This window comes from Anabrus simplex, chromosome 3, assembly GCF_040414725.1.
Source record: "Anabrus simplex isolate iqAnaSimp1 chromosome 3, ASM4041472v1, whole genome shotgun sequence".
Classification (NCBI taxonomy): domain Eukaryota; kingdom Metazoa; phylum Arthropoda; class Insecta; order Orthoptera; family Tettigoniidae; genus Anabrus; species Anabrus simplex.
Window position 1 is genome coordinate 184,906,362 of NC_090267.1, and position 22,123 is coordinate 184,928,484.

General features: G+C 37.7%; 1 protein-coding gene across 1 annotated transcript in view; it reads right to left on the reverse strand.

Moving 5' to 3' along the window:
- Window positions 1-22,123, reverse strand: part of LOC137498947 (uncharacterized) — a 70,132-nt gene that overhangs the window by 28,466 nt on the left and 19,543 nt on the right. The window contains exons 4-5 of the mRNA XM_068226822.1: window positions 8,416-8,641; window positions 1,914-2,120 (exon numbers count right to left, since the gene is read on the reverse strand). Coding sequence (XP_068082923.1) covers window positions 1,914-2,120; window positions 8,416-8,641 — 433 coding nt within the window. The remainder of the gene's footprint in view (window positions 1-1,913; window positions 2,121-8,415; window positions 8,642-22,123) is intronic.

The window sequence follows — 22,123 nt, forward strand, 5'->3', positions numbered from 1 at the left end:
TTAAGAATTCAACACCTTGGCTGGACGAACTTCGAAAGGACCTCAAAAACGCAAACATATGTGCAACAGACATTTTAGAAAGAGACACCTTCAGACACAAAGTCAACAAGTGGGAAGTTACATCAGAGCAACCAAAGCAAAAACAGTGCAGACCGAAATGGTCAGAAGAACGTAAACAAGCCTTCTCAGAGAGAATGAAAGCCTATTGGAAGAACAAGAAGAACCCAAAGAAAGCTTGATTGAGTTGTTTGCTTAACGTCTTCCATTATTGGGAGAATACGCTAATAATAATAAATAATAACAACAACAATAACAATAACAACAATAATAATAATAATAACAACAACAACAACAACAATAATAATAATAATAATAATAACAACAACAACACCTACTAATCGAGCTCGATATTTCCATTATTTACCCATGGGTTAGAGAATTGTTTCTAAGTTATAATAATGCACCAACATGCCTTGGTGACGGGTATGAGCATGATATCAACAACAGTCAGTGACTGTGAGATCCCAGATACTTAGTCTGTGCGGGCTGTAACTGAATCTGCATCTAAAGTACAACATATATGGCAGCAAAGGTCAAATGAAGGGACACATGCTCTGAAACCTGGGAAAGGACCAATCCAATGGACAACAGTGGGGGAGGATTAATGTATAATTCAGATCTCCCAGACAGACAACCAAACAACAGCAGTAGAAATCTGTACTACTGTGGCACCATACGTTATGCAGCAAATAATTGGTAATCATTGGCTTTAAATCCTGTGTCCCTGTAGCAAGTGTTTCACTGACTCCACAACATCAACATGTGATGCTGTCCTGGTGTTGGGAACAGTCATGCTGGGTCAATGAATGACAGTCTTGCCTTCAATGATGAATCATGCTTTCGTCTCAGCTGCAATGATCATCGCAATCATGTCCGATGGCGTACTGGGAAGAGGAGCCACATCAATCTTAACAGAATATGGACTGTGCTGTCAATGCAGTGGTTGCCCCTTTGATGGGGCTGTTGCAAATACAAGTATAATATTTCAGTAGGGCAATGCCCACTCTGTACAACTCCCCTCAGCGACCCTGAACTGTGGACAAAATGACCCTCACAGTGCAGCAAGCAAGGGCTGCAGTTCTGCAGGACATGACCCCGGGTCTTATCGACTCCACACCACACAGGATTCAGCAATGTATTGTATTGTACTTTTTACAGTGACGTGTGCTTCATTTGGTCTGTATTTGTAATCATATACTCCTGCAATGATGATGAATAAAACGACCTAGTTCTTGAGGATGTTGCATTTTTTTTTCAGCAATGTACATATATAAAAATAAAATCTGCTAACTGCATTTGATTTCTATCCTTCGTTGTCAATAGCCTGGTGAAAGTTACTTGATGTAAGAGATGTGTAATATGTCTTGTACAGCATTTCTTCACACTTCATTTATCTTTGCTTTAGACAAGATTTCATATTTTAGGCTAAAAGAAATACTTTTATGCTACATATTTTTTGTCTACATGTTCCTCATTCTTCTATCTTCAAACTACCCATGTAGTACATCAAGCAATTCTTCGATTCCTCATTTTTCCATCAACAAACAATACTAGATTAGGTGAAAATTTAATTTCCACTACTGCATTGTATCTGAAATAGAATTTGAGGTTATTAGGTTGTGTTGAGTACAAATTCTATATACTGAAGAGATGTTAAGTAGACAAGGTTGTGAATTTGGATCCCACTGGTATATGGTTGATCAATTTTGTTCTGTACTTAATATCTCTTCGGCATGTTCTACTAAAATGCACTACTAAGATGAAAGTCTATTTTAAACACTAGATTAATTCCTAAAATATTTAATTTTATTATTGGTGAGTAATGAGTTAGACAGATCTAAATGTATTCTTACGTTGCTTTGGCCTCAATGGCGATTGATCCCCTGCTCATACATCCTTTAAATGTGCACTGATTATTAGCAATCATTGAATGACAGTGAGAACAAACAGCATTCAGCGCAAGTTTGAAGTCATCAGGGCAAAGAATAGTCCAAAATGTCGATCCATAGACTAAAGGTTGGTCAAGCTGAAGAATGGTGTCTATATCTTGAACACTCGTTCTGCAACATTAAATAGTCCATAGGAAATGTCAGTACATATTTCATATACAGCTATCTTTCTTTTTCACAAGAGATAAGTAAAGAAAAAGGCAGGAAAAGAGAAGTGACCATTTATTATCGAGGCATTGTAAATAAAATAAGCATGACTCTGCTGTGTATGCACTGGTATGTACTCTATCTAATGTATGCACGTGTGAAGAGTAATCATTCTGAAGGATGGTTGGATACTAAACAGCTTCACCATAGATGGCCTATGTGCCAATGAAGAGGCGTTCAAGCGAAATGAGGAGCGAAGTAATTTTCTGCTGCTTTTCTCACAGAGTCAGAAGTTACTATTACATATAGGTCTACTAAGCCCACTGAAATGCATACATCGACCGACCCTATGAGCAACACTTTCACACCATGCATAAAGAATGGCATTACTATATTGTGGGCCACCTTTTGAGCAGACTAAAGCAGAAAAGAAGATGAGGGGGCATCCTACTGGGAGCCTTAATCAGAGTCTTCTCGAGTTCAAATATGAAGGAATTTGCTGTGTGGTATTCAAGCTCTGACTGTTTTGCATACCCTATGTAAAATGGGCAACACAGCTTCCAAGATGGAGATTGTAACATAGAGGTTTCAAATGTCCAAATACTGAGACCATGTATGGTGCCTGGTCACAAACAGCTTGCTGCATTTTCTTGAACAGCAGTCCTGAGGGCCAGAGCTTGCAGCAGCAGTCATTAAAACTTTGCACAACAACTGCAGAGTTGACTGCAATTTATACATTGCAAACAAAATTGGCTTTGGTGGCTCTTTTGACAGCGGCAACTCAAGGATAATTAGAACAGCTCTCAAGACAGAATCGGGGTTTTCATCCAAGGGAATATTACCTCATACAAAGACAGCTGTAAAGTTGGTGTGAAAAGCATTCCATCTCTCACTCAAATCTTCTGCTTTCTGCAAAGATGTATGAATGACTGCTTCAAATCTTTCCCATGAAGTACTTAATTTTTATGATGCTTTGCATATTGAAGATGTTGAACCTGTCTTAAATACGTTTTCCATCTACCTACAAGGAACAGTGGATAATCTTACAGTCACTTTCGATGAAACCGTCCTTGAAACAGCTGACTGCATTTCATGGCTGGCTACTGCTTGGAGCTGCCTTTAGCAATTTATCTTATACACACTGTCACAAGACAAAGTTTAAACTGTTCATAAATTATTCACATAAAGGTCTAAATACACTGAAGAATTACTTTCAACAAATTACACTGAGTCTTTTCTGTATGCTTCTTATCATATCTCAATCATGCAACATGTGTTACAAGTCTCACTGGAAGAGTCCAACTACGGTTTTGACTGTTTGTCAACAATATTTACACATGGCCTATAGCGTGAGTGACAAGTTTATTCTCATGCACAATAGCTTTCTATCTCTCTTGCACAGGCTTTCTATAAGTAACTTTACTCTTTGATTTCAATGACTTTTGTAGGTACCTAGGGGAATCAGAAGACTAACAATATTTACCACAAGCCATTTTTATACTTGCCTCAGGAAGTTATCAGTCTTTTAATTAGCTCTTTCATGTTTTTCATCATTTTACCCATTTAAATTGTTTAAAATATTTTATAAATGTTTAAGATGTCTTTCCAATGTGTATAGTTGGCTGAGAATGACCCAAATACGGTTGCCATTTACTTTACGTCGCACTGACATAGATAGGTCTTATGGCAACGATGGGATAGGAAAGGCTTAGGAATGGGAAGGAAGCGGCCATGGCCTAAATTAAGGTACAGCCCCAGCATTTGCCTGGTGTGAAAATGGGAAACCATGGAAAACCATTTTCAGGGCTGCTGACAGTGGCGTTCGAACCCACTATCTCCTGGATGCAAGCTCACAGTTGCGCACCCCTAACCGCATGTCCAGCTTGTCCGGTACCAAATAGGGTTGAAACATGTGCCGTGTTTTTCTATATGAATAAATTTACCACTTATTTGCAGTGTTTTAGTCTTTTGTGTGTTGACAGAAAGAGAGAGGAATTAGCCCATTTTTGCAATATTTTGCCAAACCAAAGACTAAAAAAGAGAATATGAACTAAAAAGTGGGAAAAAGATAGGAGTAAGGAGTATAAAGGAAATTTTTAAAAAGGGAATTCAAAACCATGACATTTGGTCAGTGGAAGACAGGTTTGAACACTGTAATAAATTATTTCATGTTCTTTGTTGAAATATAAAAGGGATTTTCTTTAAAATCCAGTCTCTGGTTACGAAGGTCTTTCCAGTACTTAATTCTGTAAGCAAGATTATACCAGTTTTTTAGGTTGAACATGAGTACTACTCTGAGTAGTGTTTCAAAATATACTGTATGCATTCTGACAGGTAAAATATCCATGTTCCTGTATATCTCAATGGAGGGTTTCCAGACGTATTTAAAAAATCTTAAGGCCCCCCTTTTTTTTTTTTTTTTTTTAGTACTTCAGGTTCTTTTACTTTTCTCTATTGCATGATCCCCAAATTACATTTATATAAAGTAAATGTGAGCATATAAGTGAGAAATATATGCTTCTAAGCTGTTGCATAGCTAATCCTGCACCCTGTAACCATTTCAGCACTTCTACATCAGCAGTAATTTTGCACTTTATATAAGATTACACTGGGTGGTCCTCATGCCCCTTGTTTTTTGGAGATATGCAACCCAACAAAACTTGTATATAATAGCCTACCTAAAAAACTCTAGTAGCTGATGCTATATTGTCTTAGGACAGCTATACCGCTGAGTTCATTCTCAAGATGAAATCATTAGCACAAATGTTATTTCAATGACAAACTATAATGAATGTTTCAAATGATCACAGCTGTGACTAACACTACCTTACATTTGGACAACGAACATATTCCATATGTGCCAGTCACATGCCATTGCTCGAAGTAGCTAAGGTGGCTAAACAATGCATCGCTGCTGTTGTGGTGCTGAGCTGCCATAAAACAGGTTCAATTTCCAGGCTGGTACAATTCATCCCCCTCTCACCACCTTCTGCTGTTTACAGTGGATGTTATATGATCACATACCTACATGTTCTAATGAGTGAATTTTCATTTGATCCTGAAAGTGTCTGATTTTATTGGATGTTAGGTAGTCAGGTTGGAGTACTACATGATGGTCTGTAGGTTAGAAGCATACTACCCTACATCTTCAGCGCAACAAGTGCTCAAAATGTTGACCACCTTGTTTTATACAGATTTCAGCCATTCTTGTTTGTTGTAACATGTGAGGTGTAATAGCTGGCACGCCTTGGTGATCAGTTTCTGAAGGTGACCAGGATTTTCAACCTCCTGTGCATACACTACCTGGTTTCAGTGACTCTACAGGTAGAAGTCAGGTGGCATAAGATTGGATGATCTGGCAGACCAGGGAACATGTCCTCGCCTTCCTATCAATTTATTAGGATGTGAAGCATGAAGATGGTTCTGGATGACTACTGATCCGTTAAGAGAGGTCCCGCCCCATTGAAACCACATTTGTAATTGGTCGAGCAGTTGCAAGTGTTCCAGCAACTCTCCAGTTTACTTTGAAGAGAATGAAGGTAGCATGCTCCCATTAGATGGTCTTCGAAGAGACATGGTCCAATTAGGTACTTTTCCAAGATCTCACACCACACATTTACTCCCCGCTGCACTTGAAATGTGCCCTGTCTTACTCAATGGGGATTCTTTGCGCTCCAATAGGATATACTCTGCCGATTCACAGTGCTGTTGTTAAGAAATTGTGATTCATGTGAAAACTGGTCTCTTGACAAAAAGGCTGTATCACTGGTCACACAGCGTAATATCCAGAGATGAAATAGGTATTACTTGAGCATCATAACCATGTCCATCAAGCTGCTGGTGTAACTGCAGATGATAAGCAATATTCATATAACAGACAATCGGCTGACGTTGGTCCGTCATACAAGTGTCCTTGTACTACTAACATGAGGATAATTCATTTCTTCATTTGGACCAGACATTTTAGGAACTTCTCCAACAGTAGATACCCTTCCCAGTTGACTGCAATCATTGTTCATGTTTTCGGAACATATTGGCAGTTTGTAGTCTTCTGTCAGGAAACCGTCGTTATACAGGCGTAATGACTCGAATGCATTCTGCCTCGTTTCTCCACAAAGCAACATATCAATGTAATTGTCTCTGGAATATATTGTGAGTGAACGAATAAGTGCTGTGATGTGATCAGGTAGGTGTGGATAAACACTGCGTCCCCATTACCCCACAAGCGACTGCCACATTACAGACTCAGCCAAAATGAATACATACATGATGCTCGCTACAAGTGTAAAACTAAAGTTAATATACGTGCCACAGTTTTCAGTCATGGTTTGTGGTGTTCATTTAACTTTCCACCATTACAGATCAAGTGATATAACCTATTAATTTGTTTGTATCATGGGTACATGTGTTATTTCAGGGAGCAATTAACTGCACGTCTGTACAATGGTCCATAGGAGTGAGCAGGGAAATTGTGCCTAGTTGTTTCTCCTTTGCTAGTTCCGTGGCTCATTACATTGTTGACACACAAAGCAGGATACAGGGCAATATCGGCTTCAGAAGAATTTAAGATATCTTTCTAATGTGTATAGTTGGCTGAGGATGACCCAAATACGGTTGCTATTTGCTTTACGTCGCACCGACAAAGATAGGTCTTATGGCGACGATGTCACAGAAAAGGCCTAGGAGTGGGAAGGAAGCGGTCATGGCCTTAACTAAGGTAGAGCCCCAGCATTTGCCTGGTGTGAAATTGGGAAACCACGGAAAACCATCTTCAGGGCTGCCGACAGTGGGGTGTGAACCCACTATCTCCCGGATGCAAGTTCACAGCTGTGTGACCCTAACCGTATGGTCAACTCGCCCGGTTATCACCAATTACAGGTATATCTAAGTCCATAATACCAATATAAATGGACCGTTATTGGACATAATAAATTTTCCAGCGAACTCATTCTTGTTGCCAGCGTTTTGCCTCCATGTGCTAGGCTGGACTCATCAGTTGGTACCTAGCACACCTACCAAGACGCTGGATAGTGCATACCATGGAGGCCACTGCGTAGGCTAATTGTAGCTACCGGCAGTGCCAATACACTATGAGAGACTTTGTCTCATTATCAAAAATTGATGGCAAGAATGAGTTAGCTGGAAAATTTATAATGTCCAATAACGGACCATTTATATTGGTATTATAAATTTACTCATTCAGAACAAATATTTCAGATTCCCTATGGGAATCAACATCTATACATCTATCTAAGTCCATGCGAATTTTATAAGTAGCACATGAGAAATTTTCCTTAGCAGTATTTCTGCTATGTTCAGTTCCCCAATGTGCAAAATTGGACAATCTATCACCTCTTGGATATACTATTTTGCCGTCCCTGGCCCATGTTGCAAAAATTTTACCCTTCTTTCTCAGGTTCCTACATCTCTTTGCAATTCTATCATTTGCAGCAACAGCACTGCAGTATTCAGTGTTCTTTTCTGAATTCTGTCCTGCACTATTTTCTCCTTTCTCCACCTGTTAATAAATATAACAATGATCTTCTTTGTATCAATTCCATATGATGGTAATCTGCGTGCAATATAGATATCAATATACTTCAAAGTCACACCAAGCGCAGCAGCCATTTTGACTACTTTATCGACCATGCTTTCTTTTGGCAGTTCGGATATTGCAGAAATGAGTAGGTTGTTCTTCCTGGCATAATGCTAAATGTTTTGAATATCATCTAGCACACCTTTTATTTAATTCTCATATTAGTTAGTTCCTTACCAAGCTCCTCAGCTTTTACTTGAACATCTCTGGTTATTTGCCAAAATTCTTTGAACTGAACATTCATAACTTTAGCTGCCTCGTTTACTTTCTGCATTTCTTCCACTAGCACTTGTTTCATTTTCTTCATCTGCATGTGTACATTCTCAAAGAAAACCTTTATCAAGTTTATTAAGTTAATGGACGGCAAACAATCAACCCATTTACACTGCCATTTAAAGTTCTCACACTCTGAGTATTTTTGGTAATCACTGTTCAAAATTTCCATACTCACGGCAAAACCATTGATCACAATCCCCATTACAACAAAGATCTTTATCAGTTGTTTTGACCTTTCTACAACATAATGAACAAGGAAATGCATACATACAAGCTGCCATCTTGAAGACTAACATTAAAAAATCCTACAGGTGACAATTTTTTTAAATTTTTTTTTTTTGCAATTCCAGTGAAACTTAAACCTTCAAACTTTTCAGTGCAACATACCTGCTATTATCAACAAATGAAGATAATGATAAGAGGTGTATGTTGGTCATTGAAGTACACACCAAATAGCTATTCTTTGTTGTAATTTTCTTCACAAATGTGGCACAGATGTGAGCACCAATCAGCATTCCCAAAGGATACAAATGATTAGCCCAATTACTAATGTACAAGCATATAGTATCAATGCCATTACCATCTTTCAATTTCAGGACAGCATTTTTCATATCTGAAAGCAATCATAATATAAGAAATACACAAATAAGAGCAATTCACAAAAGGAAGTAAAAGTGTAATAATATATATATATACATACATACATACATACATAACATCATCACTTGTTCTAAGTGTCGTTGATGCAATAAGAGGGTGGAATTAAATGGAGGTCATGTCTTAAAACTTTAATTTGCATGACTTATATTATGTAGTGATATACTGTATGTACTGAACGAGGATTTTCTGGATTAGTATTAATTCAACATTTTATTTATGTAGGTATTTTGTATTCATATAATAATAATAATAATAATAATAATAATAATAATAATAATAATAATAATAATAATAATAATAATAATAATAATAATAATAACAACAACAACAACAACAACAATTGCAGCCAATAGCCATACAGATGTAAGATCATGTTACAAGAGGTAATATAGAGTAAATTGCGATTTTTATTTTTAGTCCGTTTTATGTCTTACAGAAATCTGTTAGTGAGGTTCCTCTGTTTTTGCACCACTTTACATGGTATCAGTCACAATTTGACCCACATAGATTGCACTTGCACTTGTCTTCTGGGTTATGGTATTTCTCCGTTGTGCATAGTCGGTGGTGAAACCCATGGACCGCTACTCTCATCACGATGTGTCGTAGGTCGTATCTGGCTTTAGTTCATTCCCTGTAGATCATCGCATCCGTGGTGAAAAACTCTGGCCATATCTCTTGTTTCTTCTTGGTGAGTTCTCTTAGTAGATCTTTGTAGGCTTTGGTGGCTGGCAGGAGCAGGTCTAGGCGAAGTTCTTCTATGAACTGTTCCTTTTCTAGTACGTAGGCCAGGCAAGAGGGTGTGTACTTTGATAGACTTAGAACTCTTCAGGAAGTGAGCTTTGTCTTCTTCTTTGACTATGTCTTATAGATTTTTCTTGTTTAGGTTCTTCCATGTCACCTCTAATCCGTAGGTCATAATTGGTGCGATTTTCCGGCAGAATATGGTCATCGCCATTTCCAAAGATAGTTTCTTCAGAGTAAATTGTGATTTTTAAATTTACATTTATTTATTCTGCTGCCATCCTGGCTATTGAGGTGCATTCTCTGATGTGTAGGTCATGTGTGTCAACATGGCTTTGCAACGTGATTCCTAGATATTTGAAGTTTGGTACATTTCACAGTGGATTTCCTTTATAAAGGATGTAGTCATTTGCTGCCAGTCTTCCGCCCCTTCTAAATCTCATTTTCACTGTTTTCTTCTCATTTAGATTAAAATTGTTTTCTTCGGCCCATGCTACGAGTTTGTTGAACACTTCTTGGGCATTTTGAAGTTCTTGGGATACGATTACCATGTCGTCTGTGTAGGTATATATTTTTACATTTTCTGTTGCTATTTCTTCTGGTACTGCTGCAGTGGTTATTATGAAGAGCAGGGGGCTCAAAGGATCACTTTGAAGGACACCGTTTGTTTGCTCTACTGTTCTTGAGACTCTGTCATCTATTTCTATTTGGTTTTTGGATAAGATACTTTGCATGAATCTGGATTCTTGACTTCCTCCTGTGATTTCTTCTGTTATTCTTATTATCAACTGCCTATTTAGGAGGTCGAACGCTTTAGTGTAATCTATGAGGATAGCATGCAGGTTTCCTCTTGGGTGTTCTAGAGCTGTTTCAATGTCATCTTCTAAGCATTTCACAGCGTGAAATGTTGATTTCCCTTTTACGAAGTCGAAATGTTGTTCCGGTACAGTGCGTTCCATCATCAGTCTCACAGATCTTCTAAATGAGAAGAAAACAGTGAAAATGAGATTTAGAAGGGGCGGAAGACTGGCAGCAAATGACTACATCCTTTATAAAGGAAATCGTTTGTTTGCTCTACTGTTCTTGAGACTCTGTCATCTATTTCTGCGTAGGTATATATTTTTACATTTTCTGTTGCTATTTCTTCTGGTACTGCTGCAGTGGTTATTATGAAGAGCAGGGGGCTCAAAGGATCACTTTGAAGGACACCGTTTGTTTGCTCTACTGTTCTTGAGACTCTGTCATCTATTTCTGCGTAGGTATATATTTTTACATTTTCTGTTGCTATTTCTTCTGGTACTACTCTTTACCCTCAAATTGCGTTGTCCAGGGTTCCAAAGCTATTCTCAGAAACAGTCCACATTGTTAAGCCATCAGGAAATTCCCACTGCATGCCATTACCATTCATTCAGAGCAAGTACAATAAATCCCTTGGGCTATGCCAATCGAGATGATAAGAGTCAGTAGCATCCAGCCTGTTCATATTCCTAAAGGATTGGGTAAAAGCCAATGAGCTACAAGAAAGACTATAGAGTGGCTGTTGGACCACCATATTTGAATCCACCTGGATGCTGCATCTACCATACTTTAAGCGATAAAAACAAGGGGGCATGGTGATGAAGCAAGTACACAGGCTGCAGGAATAAAGACGGTTTCACAGTTTTCTTAATTAAGTACACAGGGGTGCAAACTTGAAGGGCATTCAAAATAAGAGACATACATATTTATTTATTTTTATGGCTTCAGTTCACCTAGAGCCACCGGCGAGTGCAGACGTACGGAGTGGAGGGTCCCTGGAGTGGGAGAAGGTAGTGTAAGTGCGGAGTGTTGGAAGTCAGCGAGGTGCTTACAGGCAATGATTGGTGTAGAACAGTACAGGGCGAGCATAGGTGGTTGGGAGGGAAGAAAGAAGAAAGAAGAAGTGAAGACAAGAGGATGTAAAATAGAACTGGATAAAATAGGAGAATTTATGCTTTCTGCAGCGGTGATTTTGATATTGCTTTGGATCGGGGGAGTAGAACTGAACCCAGGTCCGACTTCCAGGGGAAATATGAGCTGGGAGGACATGGAAACAATCAGAAAAATCGTAAAAGAGGTGGTCGCGGAGACATGTCCCTTCGAACAAATCAAAAACATGATCAAGGAACAAACGAGGGAGTTTGAAAAAATGAAGGGGTGGTTTCAAGAAAAGGTAGAAGACACAGCTTCACAGGTGAGAAGAAATGGTGCAGAAGTTTCAGCATTGAGAGGAGATAGGGAGATTGGAAGAGGAGATGTCGAAACTGAAAGCCGACGTAGTTGCTAACACCCGAAGTCGTAGAAATAAATGCTTATTTATATATGGAGCGCAAGAGGGGAAGAAGGAAGATAAGACGAGTATAATTTATAAAGTAGTGGACATAATTCAGGGTAAAATGAAAATAAATTTCAGTGAAGTGGACATTGATGATGTGACAAGAGTGGGAAGATTTAGAGGTAATAGGCCAATCAAAGTGTAATTATTTTCTACATTGATGGCTGATACAGTGGTGCGTAATGCAGGTAACGTGCAAAGGGAAAAAATATGGATAAGGAGGGACATGGGAACTGAAGCGTGGAGGAATGAAAGAATCCTTAAAAAACACATGATACGAGCCAGGCAGCAGGGGTTGAATGCAGTCATCAGAGGACAGGAATTAGTGGTGACAGGCAACAACTGGAGGAGAATATGGTCGGTGAATAGACTGATGGATCTAGAACGGAGGATGAAACAAGATGAGGAGGCTAAGAGAAGTGTAGTGAATAATGGGGAAGACAAACGAGTGGAAGATAATAGGCAAGTGAAGGATAACGAGGGTAGAAGTGTAATTATCGGAAGTATTACTGAAAAGTGTCAAGAGAGACAGAGAGAGGTGCTAAATGGAAGTATGAACAACGGCAAGGAAAGAGCAGTGGACGGACAGTGCAGTGGAGAGGCTGAAGAACAAATGGGTGATGGGGGCAAGGAGAGTGAGCAACAAGAAGCTGAGAGGGCTGAGTGTAGTGGTGTAGTAAGGCAAGATCAGGGTAAAAAAGTAAGGTCAGAGTTAACCCGTGAGAGTTTCGAGCGGAATCAGAGTTTGAGCGGAGGGAGAAATAGAAACTTTACGGACATGTGGAGAGTTACGAAAAGTAATGAGGGTATTGTAACAAGAAGCAAGAAACAATAATATAGCGAGTAAGTAAGTAATTAAGGGCATGGGAGGCTGAAATGTTGTGATGATTGAATGCAATGTTAGTGTTATGGCTGGTTTGGTATGCAATCGTGTAATGTTACTGTTGTAGCTTATTTTGGAGTAGGTCAGGAAACAATAAAGGTGATGAAAATGCTGAAGCAAGAAGGTTGCGTAATGAGTGGGTACGTGTGAGTGATAACAAGCAGAAAGTTGCAACACCAGCAGTAGAATGTAAACATAGACCCGGCTGAGGAGGTAAGATAGTTTGGGACCAGCAATAAGAAATGGGATAGTTGTTATTCTTAGTCTTATTTTTACTTTTATTTTTTTTCGTGAGTTGTTGTAAACTGTTGTTGATGGAGTTGGTTCTGGTCTATAACTGAGGCGTTAGGTCTTTTTGTTTTATTGTTCATTTTATTTTGTATATGGTGGAGAGTGGTGGCTTAGGTTGGACTACGTTTATTAATTTTATTAGTTATTGATGTTTTATTATTTTTGTTTGTAAATTTCTGTTGGAGGAGTAGGGTGGCTTAAGTGTGAATTTAGAATTAGACAGGGGAGTAGCTGGACGTGGCATGAAGAGATGGAGGATGACTACCGTGGTGACCTAACTTTTGAGGTCACGTTTCCGGAGTATCTGACGTGCTTCATGGCACAGCCAAGGTGTACAGTAGCAGAAGTTAGTATTTATTTATTTATTTATTATTATTGTGAACATGTATTCGGGGCTGAACGCCTGTTATGTTCATTAATAAATACGATACGATACTAAATGAAATATTTATTTTTATGGCTTCATTTGTGGCTAAGTTAAGGCTCACAGCCCTCTCTTACACTTAACCACATATTATCTATAATAAACTTCATAAAACAGAGTAAAGAAATAATACAAACAAAATATAAATCCTAACCTTATTCATTCTTCCATTCATACTGCCGTTCATACAAGCTGGTTATACATTTAATAGGTAATCTCAGCAAGACCGCTTGAAAGAAGCTAAATAAGTGCAATTCCTAACAATGACTGGAAGGGAATTCCATAGCCTTGCACCAGACACTTGAAAGGAGCGGTTAAATGAACATGAGCGATGCATAGGAATTGAGAGTGTAGTAGTCTATCGTGTGTTATGTTCATGAGAGGAGGAGAGTAAATTAAGCTTTGAAGATAAATACTAGGATTTAGATTCATTCAACAGACGAAATACTGCATAATGAAGGAAAATTAACACATTTCCAGTATTGCAAGCTGTCCACTTCATGACCGCATTGATGAGTTAAATCAAATTGTTAGATTAAATTACCACCTAATCAATACTTTATTACATGCCTTTGTCAAAATTATAAAAACATTAACAATCACAGTACATGTTTCGACCACTTAGTGGTCATCTTCAGTTGTGTCCAACAAACTTAGATGATGATACATATATAGTAAGCACGTTATAAAACCTTATTCTTTCTTCCCATGGGAACCTTAAAAAACTATTACTATGTGGTGTTGAAGAAGGAAAGGTGGGGGGGGGTTTGGATAAGAAGGGATAAAGTAGGATACCTAAAATTAAAATCCATATCTATAGTGTTGGTGAAACATATTAAACATTTTTGAAAACGTCTTTTAAACGTCTGTGGTGAGGCACTTCTATAAAATCACTAAATGACTAGATCTTGTATACAATTAAAAAGTCGATGTGTATTACAGTCATCAAGTGTTTAATAATTGTATGATGTGTTAAAACTCTTCCTTGGAAACTCCATTTAAACTGTCCTAGAAGGCTGTGAAAAGCTATTCTTTTTGCTGTCGTCTGAAGGTAGCTTCACTGTTGTATTGGGTGAAATAGCGGTTTTCTAATTGGGCAACTTGCCTCACAACCTGCAACCAGCAAAGGATACATAAAATTGTTACAGTGTGTCATTAAACATAGAGTTATATCAGAATTTAATTAGTCACGGAAAGGGATGGAAATACAAAGCTTATGTTGTCTTAACTCACCTCTCTCTAGAAGGTTTTTATTCCCCAGTACCTTGAGGATGTGTGTGTACTCCACTTGGTGTAATAACGATGTGTCACTACCTGCTTATTCGCACGGTTCGGCGGAAAAAGGAGAGGCAAGGCTGTGTCATAATTTATTGCGTCTTGTGAGGAGGGAGGGGGTTCTAGCTGTGCTTCCGTGATGTCGTATTTCAACATTTTACTTGTTGAGTCTATATGTTTCCCGTTTACCCATTCTCTTTATTTGCTTACATGCTTGTATAGTGGTTTTTTATGCTCATTCATTTCATTTAAATTCCGGTCTTTGTTCTCTAGTTTATCGAGAAGAAAGTGAATGTTTTCTAGATTGTTCATGAGGCTTCCTTTATTAATCCTGCTAATAAAGCCTATAAAGGTACAACAGTAGTAATACTCAACAAAACCAACTACATTGAAAAAACAGAAACTTTCTTCAACAACAACAAGTTTAAGGCCATTGAGAAAGATGCCAGCTTAAGAATACAAAGGAATTTGAAGTCCCATATATAAAACCTCTCAATTTATTCATAAGTTTTTAACTCAAAATTACATTTTTTACACCAAAAATTTCATTACGAACTCCAGTGAATTTTGCAAGATAATTAAAGATTTTAAATTAACTTCTTCTCATGAAATATGTTCTTTTGATATTAAAGATATGTATACTAATTTCCTATAAAAAACACCATCAAGATTATTAAAATAAATCTATTAGATCACACACGCATCAGTACACCGGAAATATAAGATTTCATAACTACCCTAAAGTTTGTGCTCAATCACAATCTCTTTTCTTCCAATAATAATATACGTCTACCAACAAGACGGGCTCCCCATGGGAGCTCCGGCTTCAGAGATTTTAGCCAACATATACCTACATTACCTAGAACACACTCGGATATTAGGTCACATCAAAGGACTGGAGCTTTGGTTACGCTATGTTGACGATACTTATGCCATAATAAATAAGGAACTTAACGACATTCACAATATTCTGAACATCTTAAATGATTTGGACCCTAACATTTAATAACATTAAATTTACAATAGAAGGAGAAGAAGAAGAAGAAGAAGAAGAAGAAGAAGAAGAAGAAGAAGAAGAAGAAGAAGAAGAAGAAGAAGAAGAAGAGAGTTCGCTCAATTTTTTAGATAATAAACAGCTATTAGACATGTACATACCCTGTTAAAACAAAATACTAGTCCTGCTATGGCTTGGAAAGAACTTTCTTTTTTTGCTAGTTGCTTTACGTTGCACCGACACAGATAGGTCTTATGGCGACGATGGGACAGGGAAGGGCTAGGAGTGGGAAGGAAGCGGCCGTGGCCTTAATTAAGGTACAGCCCCAGCATTTGCCTGGTGTGAAAATGGGAAACCACGGAAAACCATTTTCAGGGCTGCCGACAGTGGGGTTCGAACCTACTATCTCCCGAATACTGGATACTGGCCGCACTTAAGCGACTGCAGCTATCGAGCTTGGTAGGAAAGAACTAAAACACATGGGAATAGGTAAACAAAGAGACAATCATCCTAATGACATACCCCTGGACTTCCTCAATACATACAGTATTTTACTACTCCCGGACATACAGTTGACAGAGAAAGGAAACACAGAACACTATACATCAATTACAACTCCCCTGCACCTGACAGAGAAAATTTCTACTTTTCAAATGTGACACCCTCGCAAGTTAAACAAGCCATATTTAGAATAAAATCGAAGTCCAAAGGGATAGACAACACAGAAATAGAAGTTATTATGACAATAACTGACATAATTTTACCTATTATATCTCACATATTTAACCATTCACTAATGACTGTCGCGTATCCCTCCTTATAGCAAGCTGCCTTTGTCGTCCCGCTTGCTAAAAAATCACCGCCTGAAGACGTAACCGACTATAGACCTGTAAGCATATTATCGGGCCTATCAAAAGCCCTAGAATTCATTGTACACCAACAAGTCTCCAACTACTTGCTAACACACGATATTCTTGACGAACACCAGTCTGGTTTTCAACGTAACCACAGCACTAGTACTGCACTACTTAACTCTTTCCGGTCTAACTGCGAGCATAGCTCATAGCGGCCAAAATTACGCTCAGGCCACGCTGCGGGCATAGCCCGTAGTAAGGTTTGACAATTCACTAAAAATCGAGAACGAGCTATGCACGCATTCTGGTGGTTACATTGTGTTTCTTCATGTATTAGTTACGAGAGTATTTTAGCAGTTGGCAGTATTATATGTCTAAGTCAGAGAATTTACGATATTTTCGACCAGCATGCATCAGTAATGTTGTCACTCAGTGAACTCTAAGACATGGCTTCTCGCAGCAAACATGTGCTTGACGAAAGTGATATTTTCGATATGTTACAATATATTATAGGTTTATGCGCAAATGAACATATTATTGACATATGAATTCGAAACAGCTTCTTACATTTCATTATGATTGGAGTTCGTTTTACGGCCTACCGCATGTTCCCGCGTATTTCATATTTGCGTGAATACGTAAGATTGTCTACATATTAGTAAAGTTATCTGTTGAGAAGACTGTATTTTCTCTTTCTCAGAAGTCTTTTGTGGTAAATGGAACAATAATTTTACATTTGAGTAACTTTTGACGAAGTTTATCAATTAAAATAAAATTTCATATGAGCTCCCATTTTCATTATTGTAATTATTACTTCTTCTTCTTCTTGTTTCGTATAGGCCAGCTAAGGACCACGACATTCAACTATTGCATTCTGGAATGGACTTTGATGTTTGCCCAGTAGTTGCGCATCCTCAGGCTGTGTTGCTCCTTCCTCTCCTTTGTCCAAAGGGCGCCAGTCTTCTTTGTTGGTAGTCTGTCCTGGAACTTCTTATGTTTAAGCATTTTCCCGAGTGCTGTCCGATCCTTTAAGATTCCTTCTGTTATTCCCAGTTCCTGTAGATCTTTATCCACTTCCATCAACCATGGTGACTTGGTCTTCCTATTTTGCCAGTAGCTGAGAATCCAGTTGGTCAACCTGGTAGGATGCATCCTGCCAACGTGCCCACAGAATGCTAGGTGTCTCTATTATTACTATTATTATTATTATTGTTGTTGAAAAATTGTTATTTTTATAATGTGCTCATTATTGTTGTTGTTTTGTAATTGCTATACACATTTTATATTAGCAAAATATTAACAATTTTAAAATCTCAAGTGATAGTCGGCATGATACAAACAGCGTTTTTCAAAACTAGATGCTCAAATAGGCACAAAGAAAAAAAAATTAAAATTTTCGATAGAGACTTACAAGAAATACGTAACTGGACTCACAGGCATGGACTTTGATTAAATAACGTAAAATTTCAAGCTATTACAATTCTCATCCTCAGTTTTGTACGAGAACCATAAGCAACTTCACTTTACCAAAACTATACCTACAAAATTCACCTATTGATTTCAGTGAATCTATCAAGGATCTCGGTGTTATGATAGACGAAGATCTTTCTTGGAAGCAGCAAGTTACCAGCATCTCCAGGAAAGTAATTGCGACACTTAACTCACAAGATTCCACAACATATTTTCTCGAGTATTAAAAGAACGCCTCATTTGCACTCTCGTATAACCTCATTTCGACTACTGTGACGTATTGTACAACAAACTGACTGCTACTCTTAATGACAAACTACAACGCGCGCAAAATGCCTGTGTTCAGTATATATGTAACCACAGAGACTTATAATAATTGAAAATCTTCCACCTTTTTGACACTTTTTATTTGTTTTTTAGCAAAATTAATTATGAACAGTACATGTTTCATTCTTATTTCAGAACATCTTCAGCTGTTATTTAGCTTAGGTGAATCACTAAGTTTTTGAGAACATTATTTTCAGGTACATTGTTCCTCTTAAAAACTATTTGAATATAAATTGGATTAAAATGATATTAAAACAATGTGGTGGTTAATGGGTTGATGAAATGAGACAGGATGAATACATAGTTAGCCTACTTTAAAAAACTATATCTATTCATTTGAATAGTTGTTAAAAATTTCAAAACTCTGTTACACTAAAAATTATCTGTTTATCTTCCAGTTAAAAGGTTTTTTTTTTTTTTTTTTTTTTTAAATGATTGACTTCCTGACACTGTTCTAAATATTGTTGAATGTTCACTTCTTTCACTCCTTTCAGGTTGGCTGTTATTTATTTTGAGCTTACTTAATGTGTCTTAAATTGAGTTTAATGCGGAACTTTGAAGCTGATTGCTGTTCACTTTTTGAGAAGGGAGCTTCGTCTCAGTTTCTTGCTGTTGTTAAACTCCAATTCAACCCTGACCCTGGAGGAGCTACGTATAATTATACAAGACGTAAAGCAGCTTCAAATGTAGCTCCTCCAGGGTCACGGTAGAATTGGAGTTTAACAATAGCAAGAAATTGAGATGAAGCTCCCTTCTCAAAAAGTCAATGGCAATCAGCTTCAAAGTTCCGCATTAAACTCAATTTAAGACACATTAAGTAAGCTCAAAATAAATAACAGCCAACCTGGAAGGAGCGAAAGAAGTGAAAATTCAACAATATTTAGAACAGTGTCAAGAAGTCAATCATTAAGAAAGAAAAAAAAAAACCCTTTTAACTGGAAGACAAACAGATAATTTTTAGTGTATCAGAGTTTTGAAATTTTTAACAACAATTATTCAAATGAATAGATATAGTTATTTAAAGTAGGCTAACTATGTATTCATGCTGTCTCATTTCATCAACCCATTAACCATCACATTGTTTTAATATAATTTTAATCCAATTTATATTCAAATAGTTTTTAAGAGGAACAATGTACCTGAAAATAATGTACTCAAAAACTTAGTGATTCACCTAAGCTAAACAACAGCTGAAGATGTTCTCAAATAAGAACGAAACATGTAGTGTTTATAATTAATTAATTTGCTAAAAAGCAAAAAGGTATCAAAAAGGTGGAAGATTTTCAATTATTTTAAGGCTCTGTGATTAGAATTTGATACGGAAAATGAAGCTGATTACTTGCAATATATGTAACCTACGTTACTATGACCATGTTACACCTGCCTACAATGAACCCTGTTGGCTAAAACTCAAGCAGCGCCGTAATCTTCATGCTTTATGCCTTCTTCATCGAATACTCTCCTCATGCACACAAGTATGAAAACGATTAGGTGGAAAATTCTCATCCTTCATACTTGTGTGCTCAAACTATCAATACGGACCATGAAGCTGATAGATCATAGTGCTCTCCTCGTGCTCACCTCCCTACTTGTACAGTCAATTTCACCACCTCTCATCCAATCACAGTTTCGGAACACATTCAAAATCTGATGCACTCTAATCTATTCCACCTCACCGCACCACATGATACACAAACTCATTTGTTATTTCTTCAGCACGGCAATGGAATACACTACCCATCTCTATCAGAGAAGCCTCACCTGCTAGTTTTAGGCAACTCTGTCACCGATACCTACCAAGTAATAGACGAAGTCCTAAATTGTTATTCGTATGTTATGGAAATATTGTAGATTTAGCCTTCCTCAAACTATAGACTTTATATAGTCACACTGTTATTATTAAGGTTAATAGAAAATAACTAATCATGTCATAATTGTGTAAATAATAATCATCATCATCATCATCATCTTGGTATCTAGGTCGTATGTTGGGAGATGGTTACCCTTAGGCCTCTAAGATTGACTTGTAATTTATATATCAGCAATTCATGACACACAATCTGCACTTGGCCGAGTTGTTGCTGCTGTAATGGTACTCCTCCATCTTCTAGAACCTGTATTTTCCATCAGGTGATGTAGAGGTGTATAAGCAATGATTTGGCTCTTGAAACATGTATTGGCAATTATTGCCGGAATCACAGAAGCTAAAACAGCCATTCTCCTGCTTTATTTTGAATGCCCAATCCACATGATCCAACAAAATTTCCTTCTTTGCCTTTTCCACTTTTTGTATTCCAGTCTCCAATCAGAAGTAACAGATCTTGTCTGCAAATTGTATCCATTACTGGCTGTACTGGATTATAAAATTCACCAATATTTTTTTTTTTCCCTCAGTATCAGTTGTTGGGGCTTATACCAGTATTATAGTTAAGAGGTAGACCATTAAAACTTATGGACATCACTTGTTCATTTACAACATTGTAACTCAGTACAGTTCCTGCAGTCTTCTTGCAAATCACAAAAGCCACACCATGCTCTTGTTTCTCCTCACATCCTGAGTATATACTGTGTGTTCTCTTGATTGAAAATGGCCATTTCCAGTCCATCTTAATTCTGTGATACCTAGAATATCTATATTTAATCGTGTCATCTCATTTTTAACAATTTCTAATTTACCTTGTTTCATAGTCTACACATTACACATGCTCACAATTTATTTTTCCTTACAGCTTTGGATTCTGTTTTCTTGAATGGATTCTGTTTTCTTGAATGGCAGCATCGGCAGCCATTAGTGCGTCATTAGCATCACCAGTACTTTGAATGATCTTCCTCAACAGCATAATGAGTGCCATCCAACCTGAGGGTCCCATCTTCTGGCACTATAACTTCATTCATTTCATCCGTTTCTTCCATCATGCAGTATTCTCGATAAGATATAGAAGAGGTTTAACACTGCCTTCTGCCATGCAGTGGTCCTTGCTGTTGCCACCCATGTGAGCATCTGCCTCAGACAATCTCCTACACTGCTGCTGCCCGGTATAAGAGGCTCAGCCAACCCTAACGTGGAGAACAGACGCTGCTTTATGGATTCAGATGGCATTTCCTCCACCCAGAGAACCTCATCCCATCTAAAGAGACTCATCCACCCAAAGCCATTGGTCCCCTTAGGGAGTCGAAATATTAACTTCCGCTTGACACATGGTGTTGAAACGCTGGCATTACAGTCTACTTCATTACCATAGCAGGATGTCCTGGCCAGATCTGGAATATCTGTGAAAATGGGAACGACAGAAAACCATTCTCAGGACAGCTGATGGTGGGGTTTGAATCGCCCACATGCAGAGCTCTGCTCCATATTTGTATATATTGTATTAAATATAATCTGCGTTGGTAACTTACATAATACATAGGTTTTTAATAATAATGTTATGGGTTTTATGTCCCTTAGGTGGATTTTTAAAATTTACTAACAAACAGAAAAATTAATGAAAATTATCACAACGCATTTAAAACTAAATATAGTAATAAAGAATGTACTGATACTTACTTCACAAGCTCTTTGATTTCATTTTCCTTCATGTTCTTAGGGAACAAAATGTAATCGTAATCAATCATCTGAAGGAAGGTCACCCCTGCCATTAACATATTTATTCATCTACTTACAAAGTTATGGATTATGCAGCTACACAGGTACACATGCTGCATAGAATGCTTCTGTTGTTTCTGCAATACAATCTTCTTTATTGCAGAAAAGTCAGTTTTCTTTTTTAGTGCAGCTGATTGGGCTCTGTGTTTCCAAACTTGTGTTTTTTGCTCTCCATGT